Source organism: Anopheles arabiensis, chromosome 2 (assembly GCF_016920715.1).
Source record: "Anopheles arabiensis isolate DONGOLA chromosome 2, AaraD3, whole genome shotgun sequence".
Taxonomy (NCBI): Eukaryota; Metazoa; Arthropoda; class Insecta; order Diptera; family Culicidae; genus Anopheles; species Anopheles arabiensis.
This window is the reverse complement of record NC_053517.1, coordinates 53,151,138-53,168,859: the sequence shown is the minus strand read 5'-3', so window position 1 is coordinate 53,168,859 and position 17,722 is coordinate 53,151,138. Positions and strand designations below refer to the sequence as shown.

The window sequence follows — 17,722 nt, the reverse complement described above, 5'->3', positions numbered from 1 at the left end:
CCCCTTGCAGGCACTTTGCTGAATATGGCTTAAGAGCTTGAGCGCCTGAATTTAATATTGATTTTCGTCTTATTTTTAGACTTTTGCTCTTTCATACCTTTAATGTTAATATTGTATAAAACAGAAAGCTCAAATATGGACTAAAATTGTTGATCGCAATTGTTGTTACAGTATTGAATGGGTCTCGAAAACCTGTATAGGCCTGCATGCACGCGTAGGACGTTACGTCAAGTAGAAGTTATTCATCTTCTTCTAGAAACTAAACCAAAATGTCGAAATAATTACATGTTGTTTTACGAAAAAATGTCAGTTCTCGATAGTTTCTTACACGGGATAAACATGCACGATAATACGAATTTGTGATTTCCTTCCATTGTTGTTATCTCGTTTACTCAATTACAATGTAGCAGCAAGACATGGGGACTGGGAGGCTGTCGCTGATTAAGAAGATCTTGGACAAGTACATGTAGGTCGAATCCTATAGTAAACTATTTTTAGGCACAATGCACGCATGGCATGACGTTATTGTCAATGACAAATTTAGCTGTTGGCAATTTGCGGCAATTTGCACGAATGGAGAGGTGAGGTGAAGGTAGAAAGGGATTCTCTGAATTACTATTGGCAGCTTTTGTGTAAAAAAAGCAAAACAACAACAAAAACAACAAAATAGGATTCAATAAGGAATAGATTTCGACGGACATAATGGCATAATAATAAATAATAACTAAACAAATAAGATTATGTAAAGCATTCCCACTATTAGTGAAAAATTCACATCTTCCTGTCTAAATATATCCATGGGCACGATAAAACGATTTCGCATATCGAGTGAAAGTAAATCGCTTTTGGCTGTCAAAATTTAGCTCCATACGTACTTAATGTGCCGGCATGTAATTAACTAGTACTGTCGTACCAGCTTGGCCCTATGATGAGCATCAATTGTGGTATCATCTGCCACGATTGTCTTATACGTTTTTATCTTGTCATCTGAATTCTGGTTTCTGGACTATCATATGCTCCGTTTGTCGGTTTGTGAGTTTGTTTGTTATTTTTTTATCTGCAAAAGCATGCAGTATATTGCATTTGTAATTAGTATATTGCATTTTACGTAAGTTTGCTGCGGGGCATACTTAGTATTGCTTAAATAACAAAGTTGTAAACGCATTAAAACGGAATGTGTGATAAGGTCAAATTAATTTAAAAATCTGAGACGGTTCCATGATATGGTTCCGTGATAGTCCTCTTAGGGTATTTTATCCTTAATTCCTTCATCGCTAATTTTCGGTTATAAATGCATAATAACCAACATTTTAATAACAACAAGGAACGGTTCCGTTTTACAATCGTCAACTCGAACAACTCAATAACATGTCCGTCACTGATTCTAGCCTGAAATGGAACGTCCCCTCGTTGCAAGGATAGATTTATCCGGCTGCGTGGTAATGAATTAAGACTCGAAACCCTCTATAGGTCAGCATGTCCGCGTAGGACGTTACGCCAAATAGAAGAACAAGAAGAAGAAGAAGAAGAACCAACATTTTAATCATAACGTGCCGATACATTTCTGGTCTGTAATTAGCGAGAGGTCAGATTTATTGTCAGTATGATTTATCAGTACATTCCATCAAAAAGTTAAACATTTTGTTAAATGAAATCATAACATTTCCGACCACAGCTTTAATTGTTTTAATTGGAACTCGTGACGCTAGATTCCTGTCAGTGTAAAGTGCTGGAACGAATGAGAAGCCTCACACCAGACGCGATGCACCGTAATTGTTACTTCTTGCATCGAGGGCTAGCTTGTATCAAAAAGAAAGCTAACTTTTTCACCTCTACATCAACTCCATGGGTTATTAGTTTTAATTAGAAAATAATGACTCCTGTACAGCCTGGAAGGGTACTATTTTGCTCTGCAGAAAAGCAGAGGACAACAACGACACATCACTGTAGCAAGCGACTCTAAATGTTTCAATTTTGTATCGTTATAGTGTTGCCATTATCTATCACATCATCACAACAAAATTAAACATGATTTCCCGCACGGGCCCCTGTTCGGTAGTTGCGAATCCAACCCGTCCTTCCCCAAAATTAAAGCTTAATGTGATAACGGCTAGCACTTGCCATCGGCCATTGTCGTCTTGGTCGTTATTGGCATCGTGAACGGATTTGTACGGGGCCATTTGTACGTTTTGTGAGCAACGAAATGTAATTTAAGCTGAATAGATCGTTACCATTAGGATACCGGTAGCCATTACCCGGTGGATGAATGTCGCTCAATTTCTGGCTGACCTTGTCACATGATGCGTGGATGGCTGTTGTTATCGTTTCTATTCGCTCTATGAAAGCAAATTCGAAACAGTAATCTGAACGACCATTGATAGATGTATGATTGCGTCTTTTTTTGTCGCTAACGGTAATGACATTGAAAGGCAATATTAATTTCATTTTGCTGAACGCCCTTTTTCGCTGGTACTAGAGATTCGGGTTAATAAGACACTCGCTTGCATTTTAAACAGTTGGCAAAATTATGCATTGCTGTAAGGGTCAATGCATTAATTTGCTTCAATCGCATTGTGTAATATATTCCATTTACATTATTTATGTTTAGTGAATGAACAAGTTATTCAAATAAATATAGACTTGTTGTGGTTTTATTTCTGACAAGCTAAAATCTAAGCTTAGCTAAAAGGACGTTAGTAAGTCTTATCACGAAAACTTTGTTTTGTGTCATCATTGGACAAACCACTCAGCTTCACTGGGTCATATGGCAAATATAGGGGTTTCCAGGAGCTCTCAGAGCTGTTGATTCTTTATACTTTATTGATTCTTTCATATGAAATGAACATAACCGTAGAGTTGGCAACCAAATTTACACACGTAAGTTCCCAACCGGCATACCCGGGTATTCCACACGTTTTGATGCAAAAAATGAACGGTTTTCATAGGTAAACAATGCTTTCTATCTTTCAATGCAGTAAGCAAGTAATGCCTATTTCATTTATTCATAAAGTTTTTTTTTCATTTTATGATAAAACTAACGGTTTATTTGAAATTTTAAACCGCTTCAATTAGACACGAAAATAAGCACAGTTCATATTGTGCTCTTTCTCCATACAAAATGTATGGAATACCCGGGTATGCTGGTTGACAACTTACGTGGTAAAGTTTAAAACAAAATAAAATAGAATATTTACAGCTTGCTGAAATTATCAGGCCAATATAAGTTGTTAATCAAATGTTATTGAAGTTTAAAGTTGAATAAAATACCCGGATATCCGGTTGCCAACTTAAAGGTTAATGTAATGGGAATTGAACCCTTGTTGGACAAATGCAATAGGAATTTTGAAGGAGCCTGTCCAAAAAGGGTGCCATAGAGTCCAATGTCCCATTGAACATATGAAGTTCTCTTCCAATAGGAAAGAGCCAAGGAAGTGTCCAACAACTATGAGAATCCCTGGAAAACCCTGTAATACATGTTATGCATTATGTACATGAACAACATTTTATGTTTTAAGTAGTGGAGGACTCCAGATATACAGAGTTTTATACAGAGATTAACTATAACCGATGAGTTGTTATTTTGATTGCATTCAATCCACCACATAAATTCTTTTGCATTACCGTTAGGATTTATTGTATTTTTAAACATTAACTCGTTCATATTAAGCACGCATGTTGAAAATGTAATTAATTCTGAAGGCAGAATAATTTCAGTTTTACTACTGAATATCTCATCGCAAGCTGCCCTTGAGCTAGAAACGGGTTTGAGAATTTTAATTAAAATTTCCACATAAAGTGTACACATAGCACAGGACATTTTATTCATTAATTGTGTTATGTGACATTACCCCTTGTATGTAGAGCATAAAGCCCATCGACGAGTCCCCCAGAGTAGTAACCTACAATCATCCAACCAGCGAAGATCCGGTTTGGATTGTTTCGACTCCATTTCTACTTCAGGTGGAGATAGCACGTGTATGTGTGTCCATCAACTGCAGCTGGGTCAGCAAACGTCCGACATTCGATGTCGATGAAGTTCTTTATCCAACTCTTTATTTGCCCATATTTTTACTCACTTGCTGACCATAGCCCGCAGCCAAACGGAACGAAACGATGTTGACATTGAATTTGCATTTTGGTTGCAGTACCCTCGTCTTTCATTTTGGATGAATGAGAGCTGTTCCACATTCGTTTGGCGCGGGCAGTTTTTTTTTCGTTAACGAAGGCCCTGCTGTCTATATCGTTGACTGGCTAACGGGGGCAACGGTTTAGCTTCAGTAGATATTTTCCCCGCCCAATTTTTCTACTAAGTCGTGTAAGTTCAGTACATATTTTGGTTGATTGTTTGAAAAAAATATATGAATGAATGTTGTGGTAGTCTTCTCTAAGCAGTAGATCAGTTATAAGTCATAAAAGACATTTTAAATGGTTTTGAAAAGAAGACAACCCATCAGAACACGGAGGAAAAATAAAGTTACATAACGAAATATCCTTTTGCTGACTGATACATGGGACAAATCTCTTGGCAGACAACGTGAAATTAAATTCTTCTTTCGATGTCAGACATTTTCGGTACTCCCCCAATCAATCCTGTTCAGTGTTAAGTAGTATTTTTATCACACTCCTTTCGGTGGTTTGTCTTGCTAGAACAGCCAACGGCAAAGCATCTGCTTGCTCAATGGCACAAACCACACAAAACCAACACCGGAACTGACTCTAATCCATTGCATAATGATTGACATACACGTGGAGCTGAGTGGAGCACTCCAGAGGGTTGACACAAGATAGGTAGGTTCCGTAAAGAATATGCCATCACTGCACCGCCATAGTGAAACTGATCATGTAGAAAAATAACAAGCCTTCAACAAGACCGGAGAAGCTACTAGAATCTGGTTTAGGTGTTATGCTTTCGTACAGTAGAGATGTTGTGTTTTATTTTCTCTTTTTTACGTTGTCTTACAACACGTGTGCCCCCATGTTCATGTCTCAAATTGTCAGCCAGTTGGTAATGTCAATTTGCTTTTTTCATTGGTTCTGTTGATACTGTATCTCCGAAACAACCGATCCACGGGAAGGTAGCATGAAGTAACAAGCTTTTCCATTTTCCGGAGAGCTTCAACTGATATCAACCATAACGGAGCGAGCCGGATGCACCAAGTCTTTGGATATACGTTCCGTTTTTTGGTGCCTTTATCAGACAAAAAAGAATTTCTAGCCCTCAAGTGATAGTGCACACCTGAACTAGTTTCAAGATTTTCTCCTCTATTGAAACTTTAAAACGTTTACTAACTCACGAGAAATATAGATTGGCAACAGGCAGAAACCGTGTTCATCAAACATCCAACAATTCTCACGTTGGCTATTTATTTTTGATAACATCACTGTAACATGCATAAATTAGTAAATTGCTTGCCATAAATTCGCAAAGCATTTACATGAAACGTTTTTTTCTTGTCACTTTCAACACTGCACAAAGCAAAATGATAGTTCAAAAGTGCACATTTGCGATAGTAACACTAATGAGAAAAACCTGTTCATATTTAACGTTGTCCTACTACCCATCGTACGTTCACGAAGCCCGATTCTACTCTACGAAAACTACCACCACTGTTACAATTGCTGCAAATTACCTTTCCTTCTTCACCTTTCCTCACCATCATCACCTTTCATATGCAAATATCACCGGTGAAGTTGCACATCACAGCTACCGCCATCGTGCGGTGTAAGTTTGCACTTGATTGCAGTCTGCATTTTAAACAGTCCCTTCCGTCGTTGCTCTGGTGTACATGCAGCGGTAGTAGCGTTTTGTCTTTACCTGCATTTCGGTGTGTGTGCTTTTGAGAGACGCTTTACCTTTACACGGCAAACGGTCAGTGTTGTGTCACGCGGTTTTCAACAGCCAAAAACTGGTGCTACTATTCCCGGACTCCGGCTGTCAACGATAAACTTTCAGCGTGGGTACAGTTTTAGTGATCTGCTAAATGGCAAACAAATCGCAGTGCTGTGTTGTGCATTATGTTCTGAGATCATGGTATCGAAACTAAATGACATTATATGGTTTGTGAGAAGGGTAAAAACTGTTATGAACTTGGGGATTTTTGAAATCACATTAGCTGGAGAAGGTCTGAGGAGGTGAAAATTAGATGGTTAGACAATCATTTAACATTTCTATGAGTTCCATTTTACTTCAACGCCCATCGGCACCATTTTATAGCATTGGGTCTAATCGAAAAGCTTACTCGCCGTGAGGTGTGTGTGTTCTTCAAGCACTATTTTGATTAAAACTTAGCATCTTTGGTATTCGTGGCAAACACCCTAAATCAGAATCGATGACAAACTTCATCTGTGCGCAAGTTTATCTGCTTAAGTTCTGCCGTTTTTACATAAACCAGCAGGGTAGCTTTTGGATCGTGAAAGTTTTAATGCTCGTTTGCGATTCCAGTGATGAATGGTTTTACTTATTGCGATTTTAGCACGTTTTCTTGCTGTCTTCAACGACAGCTAGCGTAATATTAATAAACGATAATTAAACGCTAGCTAAGGATGGCGTGATGAAATCTCTTTCTCGTTGAGAGACATATTTTCTGCCTCATCCTCACTTTGTCTAAGAACAGAACTCGAACAAACGGGATGGATGACGCTACGGAGCGCCGCTTGAAATCATGTGCAGTGTAGATGATCCGAGGGATTTCCGGCACGAACATGACACGCGTGACGTTCGCTCGCTTAGAGAATAGCTTGACACTTCATCTGTCGTGTTAATTTGTAATGTGCATAAACGCTGCTAACCGTGTGCGTGTGGCCCCATGAAACACCAAGGGCTAACACTAATGCCTTAAAAGGACAAAATTCATTCGTGAATGGAAATGCGTTCAATGAACAAAAAATCATCATACATACAATTTTTGTGCAGTATAGCTATTTAAGCTATTTATTTGGCCGGTCTCGTGGTACAGTCGTCAACTCAAACGACTTAACAACTTGCCCGTCATGGGTTCAAGCCCCAAATGGTCAGTGCAGCTATACGTAGGACTGACATTTCTGCTATGGGGGGGAGGGATAATCCATAAGTCACTGCAAGCCAACCTCACAAGTGGGTACAGCCTTGACCGACAACGGTTGTTAAAATAATAATAATAAAATGTAACCCGCAAACTAAAGTATAAAAAAAAACTGTTTGCCAATGTGATTCACTGTACTCTTAATTATGCCGTCTAGCTGATATACTACTAGTGCAATTTAATTTTGACTTCTATTCATTCCCACTGTGTGAACCACTCGACACATTATGAACTACAGTAATGGCTCTTATGTTTCCTTTCATTCCCGGCCAACACTCATAGGACTGCTGCAAAATCTTAGCCCTTTGATGCTGACGCTATCGCTCGCTACGATGTTAAGTAATGAGGCACACGTTACATAATCACAGCCATGGTGTACCGTCTCTTTTCATACGCTTCCAGTATATGTTGAGTTATATTTGTTTAAATGTTTTCACTAAATGAAAAAGGGCACGTAAAAATGAGGAATGTTGTACACGTCATTAGGATCGTGTTCTAGCCAGCTATAGTACCATATTCAACCATAAGCAGTCGTCAAAAGAGTCATTTAGTCTATTGCGTAGTTTTGACAATAATAACAACCTAAGGCCCTGTATAAAGATGTGTGGGGAACCAACCAATGCGTGGCTTAAACCGAATTGTATAAATTTAAATGATAGATACCTCCCACTTAAGCCAGCATCTTCTTTACCAACAAAGGAAGTAATTTGCTTTCGTTTCAACAGTGCATTGGAATTGCACTGCATGCCATCATATGCCAGACGAGCTCATTAATGCTATTGTTTATTTTCCGACGATGTTCTCTGCACTCTAAAGCTCTCTCAGCAGATTCCAATCAACCTAGCAATTAGAAAGGACAAATATATTGTGCATTTCTCGGATATAGCATTTCTCCCTTTTTAAGTAAACGCATGCGAAAGCATAAGTTGAAATGATTTTTCTCTGAACTATCTGAATATTGATTTCAATCCAGGCTTAATACGACCATACAATGCATTATATGCAATGAATTTACCGTCACAGGTTTATGAAACCTGAATTCACGCTGCCTTTAACAGTATTACTTGTGGTTGGCTTCAACTAGGCAGGCAATTGTTTGACCAATCAGTGCAACCACTTAGTTGTTGTAATGCAATATGGATCCACTTGTGATTTTAGCGTTTGAAAGGGGATATCACTTCGAATCGAAAATGTATGTAATAATTTTGTGAATTTTGTGCTGTGCAATTCAGCTTACGATTCCTGTACGATTTCAGATTTTTGTGCTAGAGAACAAACAAACAATAATTTATTATTTTAGATCAAATAATGCCAAGCAACAGATCGACAAGCAACCTTTCTAGGTGTAATATAAAACCTTGCACATTGTTGTTAAGAAATCGTCTTATTTATGCGAGTAATAAAACACCTCCACCATATGCACAGCAAACCAAATCCCCGAAAACACTATCGTGTACTAGCGTCTGATGTCAAGACTTCACTTTTGGTGCTTCTCATCGGTTGGCAACAGTTAGTTGAAAGTGATATTGTTATTCCTATAGCAGACAGTTCCACCGTCCCGTCCTATGACACTTCTTCCGGCTCGCCGGGGGAACCCGGGCAGAAGACAGAAGTTTGCACCAGCTGGAACAAATTATGGTCGGTGCAATAATCTAGCAGCAGCGTACACAGCAGTTCGAATTGCATTCCACCTAAAATAGCATTTGGTTTCTGAAGCGGTGCAGTGTGGATTCGGTTGCCGTAGAAAACTTCACTGAAGTAATATTAGCAAGTGCTACAAGTGTAACGCCTCCGGTAAAAGCACTCAAATATCCATTCAGTCCCATCGCTGCCTGGTTTAATGTTATTCTATCTTGTTCGGAATAGCCCTTCTTTTTGCTCGTGCACGTGTGCGCTCGAATGCGCGTTTCGGTCATAACGATGGTAGTTGAAAGAGAATAATGACTAAACTAAAATAACGGTTTCGCTTGTGTCCCCAACGTACCATATAGAGTGTTGGGTAATGTTCAAAAAGGTCCTCTAAATAACGGCACAAGAATACAAACCATGTGCCATTCGAATTCTGGACCATATGCAATCTAGATATACTGTACTGTGGTATTGCTAAGAATAGATGTGAGATGATGTTATTCTCAACGATGTTTTCAATTTTGGGTATCTTGAAACCATAATGCTCCTTACATTGAAGGCACAGACTATTCAAACATACCCTTGGTGACTCTTGGTGAATAGTTCATAGATCTTCTGTAACAAAACCATAATTGCCAACATACAGTCCTTTTGTAATTGTTGTCGAAGCTCCGAGAATAACACTGTAACAATCCACATATGTTAATCAATACAGTGGAACCCTTCATAACGAGTACCACTTATAACGAGTTTTTCCCATAAAGAGCAATTCAAAATGCTCAACAAATACCTCTCTTAACTAGTAGAATTTCGCAAAACGAGCAATCTCATTAGTTTTCTTGATGCGTTTTTTGGCGTCGATGTGAAATCAAGATCAAGATCGGTTAATATTGAGCATTTCTGTAACTTTGCTTATCGCTTAGGGATTTTTTAATGGATTTTTTAATGTTATTTAAATTTAATGTAATTTAATGAAATTATTTAGGGAGCTTTATTTAATGTACAACTATGTAAAACTAAACGTTTAATGTAAGAAGGAGAAGTATTGTATAACTTTATGATGTACAAGTGTGTGGTATGATATCTCGTCAATACATCATTGTAGATTTAATGCCAATTAATTTATCGTAATCATTGAAAATTTTGTTTGTACTAAAGAATATTTACCTCAAATATTCAATTTTGATCAAAAAAAATCGATAAAATATGGTAGGAAATGTCTAATAATGTCTTTGATTAAGAATATGACAGATAAATAGTGAACTACCATTATCTTCCAATATATCAGTAATATGAAGACATAGGAAACATCCTATGTATATATACATTCATACTAGCACATTTGTGGTCATGCAATCGATTATTTTACTTTTCACAGAAATTATAATTAAAAAAGTCTCCCGCATAATCATTGAGAAACATATTAAACTCGTTATGAATGGTACCACTATACCTTTGGGTAAGCAGTGTTGTGTGCAGCATGTGGTTTTCAGCAATGAAAATAACTTAAAAGATTTTCTAGAGATGTCTGGAACAGGCGCTCACTATAAAAACATCATCATTATTCTATGCTATGCTCAAAACAGACTTAACATATTAGTCAAGAAAGAATAATGGAATCTGTTACAGAAGTACAACCTGACATGTAAATTGTAATTAAAAGCACCATAAAGCAATGTCTCACTATAGATAACATCCCTCAGACTGTGATTTAGACTGTAAACGTACATTTTAAACACGAGCCAAGACTTTACTTTCCTTCACACTATGCATCTCATTCCTAACCTCATGCGAAACTATTCACACTAATTAAAAATAGGTTATCTATACACTGGAACTGACTGGGATTGCTCGTTTCAACGGTTCTAATAAGAGACAATGAGAAATATTCACTCGTTCTTCTACAATATCTGCGTCCTACGAGTCCGTAAAGTCGGTTTTCCAGTTTATTTCTAGAATGGAATGTTGGTAAATACGTGACGTTCAATAACCTTTTATGCAATGCAGAAGTAAAGAATCTAAAGTTAGTAAGAATCTCGAACATACCATATAGATCGTAGGTCTATTCGTAACAAACGTATCTTCTCATAATAAAATACTTACCAAACCATTCCTGGACATGCACTACACTTTCAATTGAACTATTGCATTTTTGAATCGATTAAAACCTCAGAAGCACAAGGCCACTCCCTGTCAAATGCAGGTGCCGTATGCGAATGCTCCAGAACACATACATAAACAATAAATGGACAAGCATAGGGCGAATCGAAATCTACAGCTGTTTTACCGTGTGATACTCGATGTTGGAATCTATTTCCTTACTTGCTCGAAATTGTTATCCTTTCAACTTGATAGCAAACTAATGGCATTTGCCGTTCGTCTTCATCATACACCAAGATCGGTAAGAAGCACGAGAGGTTGAAGGGTGATAAATTATGCTTCATTCCCTTTTCTTACCGTTCAGCTACTTGTGATAAATGTTCTACTCTGTTTCATGTACTTTTCCTCGAGCCATGCACTGGTGCACCTGTTTCAATCATCAGATTCTGTTCCTTGCGCGAAAAATGAGCCACCATTAATAATAGATTTCAATTAGTTACCAGCAGAAGGTGCCCATGGTTTGCTCACGCGAAATGCACCAACAACCAATGCATGAACTTCGTTTGAGCTGCAATTTTTGTTTCTTCTTCTTCTATCACAAGATATAAAATTGCAAATTCCTTTCGTCTTGAGCTCGCTCGCTTTCACGCTCATAAGCTTTTGCCAGTGGTACGCTCATGTCATCAGCTTTTCCTTGTTTCTGGGTGTACCACCTAGTACCAGAAGGTGTTGTCTGTCGCCGGACGTATTCTTGACACGTTTTGGTTGAGGCGGATTGCAGGCAATTTTGGACTCTGCATGCGGAAAGCTGAAAGTGACAGGAATCATAAATAAAAGAATTAAGCACACACACCATACGCGCCGTGCATGAGTGTCACCGACGGCACATGACGAACGGCCGTGTCTGAAGACGGCTGCCGGAGCCCGGAGCCATTCACCAAGGAAGAATCAGATCATCAGCACAACAAATGCGGTATTTGATGTGACATGCTTCACATATTCGGACAATTTGCTCCAGCACGTAAAATCTGTCTCAATATTCGAAAACAAATGAAGAAAGATTATTCAGCTGCTATCTCTTGCGGTATATCAGCTTTCTATTTTCTAACGAAACGGCTACAGAAGCGTTGGCAGACTGATAAAAGTTCTGCTGGAGCAAACCAGACTGTTGCTGGTATTATTTATGCCGATAACGTACCCTACTCAGCGAGAAGCAATAGAAATGTGTGTTGTGGGCGTTTTTCAACAAGTTTGCAACCCATCGTCTTCATTCCGTACAGTGATAACATTTCGTGACTACGGAATATTAGCATGGGGCCTTGCTATCCAAACAAATTGAACTTTAAGGAGTCTAGAAATAGGATTTTAGCAAAATAGGCACCCATACAATATTAAAATACTATTCAAAAGAATGTGTAATTGTAGATTGTAGAATTAGAAAGTTTATTGATAAGCCTTAAATTAAATTCAATGACACAAATGTAACATTAACTGACAAATGTGGTTATTGAAAGTAGCAGGAGTGATATAATCAATTATTCTCAAATAGAGTTGATGCTATGCGACATTTTACAAGGCTCAATATTATGGCTTAGCATCATTGGCGTTGTATCTGAAAAGCTAAGACGGTAGGACAAAATGAAGCACCAATTATGAATGATTTATAGAAACGCATTTTTTTTTTAATCATGCCATAGCTTCTTGATACAAATGACACTGTTTCAATAAGATCATGTTGCTATTCTTCGCAGCAGGTCGTACTGTCTGGCAAATAGCTTTTTTTAACAACAAACTCCACAGCAGTCCTCGTGTTGTAGGAATCCAATGAAGAGAAAGCCAATTAGCAAAATGTTATAAAAACCTACTGAAGCATGATGCTGGTTTCTGCTCATCAAGCGTACAGTGTATCGATGGTAAAAGTAGGTTAAGGATTCATTCATTCATTCATTCATTGCAACCGTCGGCTAATGCTTCCCTTTGCAGAATTTTTGCAAATAACATCATGTCGCTGCGGGTTCAGAAATGTCCTCTATTATACTTTTCCAAAAAGGTTTTTTGCGTATTTTACAATCAATTATAAACTTAACATTTTCCTTTAAAGTGTGTAACACATTTCATTTATAAATTCCATAATAATATAAATTAATTATTCGATACGAACGACAAGATATTGCACTAGAATTATTGTATACAAATTATTACGATAATTCATAAAATTAAAACCAATACGAATGTAATATCCAAAAGAAAAAGTTCAATTTATTTGTTACACAAAATCACTCACTAACAGACACAAGGAGGTCTGTCTTATGACATGAGATCATAATTCATGACTCACCTCCCTAGCAAACAACTGATTAGGAAAACGTTGAAATCTATAACTGGAAACCTGAAACATCGGGAAACTTCTTAACATTGGCCGAAAGCTTGTCATTTACCTCTGCTCAGAAATGTTCAGAACACAGTCACCAACACGTAATTGGACTCCGTTTGGTAATAGCGCAAACATCAATAAAACAACTAACTGCCTGCCTTCACATTCAACCTGGACGCAAATAATAAAAATCAATAACAATTATACGCTCGATTCCTCAGCGCGTGTTTCCGATCATTTGGGGTCCTTTCTATTCTTTAGAAAACTGCTATTCTCTTCTCTAAATGTAATACATTCCGTTTCTCATTCCATTGAAATTGAAAAAATGCATTTCAAAGGAATGCTTCTGAATGAAGATAACTTTATAGGTTGTTTACTTCTGGTGAAGCCTTCTTCGCCATTCTTTTATACCTATAATATTAGTGGATTAAGATGTACTGCGCTGCAAGATTTTCGTTGCTAGGCCTTCCTAAACCTACTAGGAAACACTTCATTCTTGCTTACCGTGATATCAGACCTACACGCGAAAACTAATATAAGAACACCCGTTCAAATCTCTTGAGTTTGATGGGTTAAATTTTAAACTAATAAAAATATATCAAAATAAGGTAACTCTAATAGATTCACATAACCAACCGTGGAAACAACGATTTTACACATTTTATATACACCAAGTATAACTGCTTGGTATACCGAACATCAAAAGCATACACAGTTTCTATCCGGACATTTTAAATAAACATTTACACGGATGCGTTTCATCTTCACATTCAGTTTCAATTCCAAAAAAATAACTCTTCTGCTGTAGAGGATGAATTTGAAGCTTCATGAAATATTCAATCCATAGTATGGCACTTGAAAAAAACTCTTATACCCATCCTGTCAACATAAAACTTCTTGGTCTAGTTCAAACTCCCTTGGTACCTTTGGGTAACCCAGCTAGCTGTTATATTTTATTTATCCATGATTTCCAGTTTACAGTTAACGAATTTTCACATCATCTCTAGAACACAGTCCCGGTTATATCCTACTGGGAAAACTGTAGTAAATACATTAAAACTCCACGACTTTTAATTACTCTTGGGATGTGGGAGCCTGCAAAAATTGAACTTCAGTAGTAATTCAGCTTTAAAGCCCCGATGGTCAGTTTACTGGTATGATGGGTGAAATGACCATCAGAATGTCTTGTCACTTAAATAGATTAAGTATCCGACCTCAACTATGACAGCTACGGAGGCGACGTAACATCAACATCATGGTTTTATTGATAACAACATGTTATGAACATGCATGACATGATATGATGATAACATGATATTCATAACATGAATTATGTAGTTAAACAGTATATGTAGTCAAGTGTGTAGTTATGAAGTAAAACAGTTTATGTAGCAACTGTTACACATTTGATGCAATAATGTCAATGCTTTGTATTCGATAGCTCAACCAATGAGACCTACCCGGTCTCAGCACGGCGAGATGCTAGAAAACCCGTATCATTGATCGTTCTTTGTCAAATTACTCTTCCTGGTAGAGCATCATTTCGCTCGCTCGTAATCTTGCCATGGAGCAATCTAGATCATTCTTTTCTTGGATTTACCTTCTACTATCCTTTCAAACTTTACGCACATAATGTGAGTCAAAGCTTTCCCACTTTCATTACGCTCGATTTACAACTGACTTTTATGCCGGAAATGTGTATCACGCTGCTCGACCATCATCGACATGTCCTGCCAGTCACCGACGAATAAAGCAATATCTACGATACAACCTCCGCGCAACGAGACGAGTCTCGGCGCAATTCAATTTGTCCGCAACCATTTGCTACGATGATGGAAAATGGAAAATGACGTTTGACGATGTTTCACCCGGCTGGGTGAAAATGTTTGAGCCTATTTGAACGGTATACTTCTCTTGTGAGAAGAAGTATCTGAGAATTGAGATAAATGAAGGATTACAGCAAAAAAAGGCCATCGTTTCTAATAATGAGCTTAAGTCACGGTAGCTTTGAAAAAAAACCCGTATTTTGCGGCACTTCAAATGAAATGGAAAACACGGTATGCAGCACCATTCCATCAGAATGGGTTATTTCACTGCAGACCCATGGTTTTGAATTCACACTTAGTTTGTCCTTCCTATTTTCGCTCTTTTCTGCGTATAATTAAAAGGAGAAATGTGTCAAATGCGATATTTTTGTGACATTTTTGCGCTGGAAATTAAATTAAGCAACCAGTTGTAACATTCTTAGAAGGATCTTAAGCAAGTCGTTCGTTTTCTGCTTAGTTTTCCGAGACGACGATATCAGGTCAATTTTGCGTCATTCTTATTACTATGTCGCCATCGCCAGAGCTAACCTACCTCTCATCATTCTCTTCAAATTCTCAGCAGCAGATGCTGCTTCTTGCTTACCTTCTTTCAACCGAAGTTAAAGTATAAGCTGCCTCAGAGTATTGTGAAGAAAAAAAAGGAACTGCGACTTATTTCATTCCTTCAGTAAGATTTCATATAAAGTTCCTCTTGCTATCTCACAATTCGCTGTCCGTTTCAATCAGAGTCAGTGTTGCAGTATACTTTCGATCGTTGAGATACTGCTGCTGGTTAATGCGAAACTTTCATGTTTTTTTTCACCCGCATTGAACTTCCTCTAACATCTACGTTTATTGTTAAAGGCAATAAGCGCACATTTGAACAATTTGTTTCTGTTAGTATTTACAGAAATTGTATTCATAAAACTGACACTTCAAAATATGTTTTGCTAAATTTTTAAGTACTTTTTTCACGTAATTGTTTGTAAATTTAAATTTCAATTATATGTACCAATGTTGCACCGTATTTAATTAGAGCTGGATTCTTAATGCATCTAAATTAATTTAAATTACATTCATTTTCTGTTCTCTTTCTCTTCTTTACAAATAGATGCTACCGGGCATAACTAACCAACACGCGGAGCTAATTGCAGCACTACCAGCGAACGTGTGTTGTTGCCGCTCCAGCCCCAGCACCAACCCGATCGCACCCTGTCGTATGTCCCTGGCACCTTATTCGTGTCGCGGTGGTGTAACACGGTTGTTTCCAAGCGTTCCGAAGCGATGCTTCACGGTTTAATCCAAGCGCACCTACTGTGTCTCCGTTTGTGTTGCCAGCGTTGCACAATAGCATCGAGGTGCGGACATTATGCTAGATTGCAACCGAGAACGACGCTCTACTAGCAGCTATGCGAACGTGCTTAACGTGGTGTTGCAGATTGCCACACTTCACCTGAACGTTGTCCTTGCGCTTTAGCTTCTCCTGGGTGCGTCGTCTGAATGAATGGATGATTCAAACCGTGAAGATTTCTTTTCAAGTGACTTTTAGTCTAACGTTCGCGCATTGAAATTTTCTATCAAACTTAAAGTTGAAGTTGAAGATACATACAGTGAATGAGAAGGCGCAACTCGGCATAAACCATTTTCGCGTACATCGGAATCACGAACGAGGACAACAAGTACGGTTCCGACTATCCTTTGTTGGTGCAGCCAGCAGGAAGTCCTGGCTCGGTTGCTGAAACCCTCTTGGCAAGCTCCGACCGCCGAGTGGATAACATTATATAATGAGAGGTAAGTATTAAGTAAGCCGAATATTCCGTCTTGATGGTTAAACTCCACAGATACAGCGAAGTAGATGAATATTCATTCCCCTCCGTTCGAATGGGTGTATTTTGTGTGATACAGTAAACATATTTCTGTTCCAAAAAAACACACAATTTACGTTAGTCTCCGCCTAGCAAGCAAGCCCCTGCAAGATTAAGTCCGACAGAAAGAAGAAATGTTTTCCTTTAGAAGGAAATTCGCTGAAGAAATGTGATAAGAATGTTGCCCACAACTTAGGGTATGGGTTCATGGTGCGCCACAAAATATGCTACAAAACAATGGCTATCACCACAGAAACCACCAACAATATTAAAGAAACTCCCGCGGTGCCAAAACGGAAACTGTCTGCTGTTGTCTGCTTTGCAGCATTAGCGACGATTTCCTTTTTCTTTGTAATCTGCGGCTTTTCCGCTAGGTGGTCCTGCTAACATTACGCGTTGGCAATGTTTTAACAGACGAAAAGCTTGTTAAATTATCAACATGCTCCTGCTCCTGCTTAGAATCTTCCTAGAACAGGTCCTGCAACGCGGCCACTGGAAAATTAATCCATTTCGTCGAATTAGTATACCGCGGGAGGCAACACTTTGGTTGGTTGTGTTGGAGTGTGTTACTATGCTTGCTGAAGCTGGTTTCAATACTGTCCTCGATGGGGACGGAACGAACTCGAACAGCGCCTCGAACCTCAGCACGGGGAAGTCAAGAAAACAAACATTTCATTCCGTAGAATGAGTCCATTTCGGTAAAGTTGAGTTAATACTTAATTGTGCAGATAAATCGTGTCGTGAGAAATGAGAATCGAAAGAAGAACAGACGCTTTATGCGTTTGTGCGTTGTGCCGTGATTAATGGTTCCCTATGGTCGCGTGATGCGTGATTTTGCAGCGCGCACGTGCAACTTGAATTATTTAGTATTTCATGTAAGTGAAATGA

The 17,722-nt window shown here is 38.3% G+C and overlaps 1 protein-coding gene across 9 annotated transcripts in view; it reads left to right on the top strand.

Moving 5' to 3' along the window:
- The window catches only part of LOC120893380 (alpha-1,6-mannosyl-glycoprotein 2-beta-N-acetylglucosaminyltransferase), a 40,211-nt gene that overhangs the window by 5,345 nt on the left and 17,144 nt on the right, over positions 1–17,722 (top strand). For 8 of the 9 annotated variants that reach the window (XM_040295210.1, XM_040295208.1, XM_040295211.1 and 5 more), the window contains one exon: positions 16,081–16,760. In XM_040295210.1, the coding sequence (XP_040151144.1) occupies positions 16,754–16,760 (7 nt within the window). In that variant the 5' untranslated portion in view covers positions 16,081–16,753. Of the gene's footprint in view, positions 1–5,845; positions 5,955–16,080; positions 16,761–17,722 lie in introns of those variants that run through there. The other variant, XM_040295213.1, reaches the window with a different exon arrangement.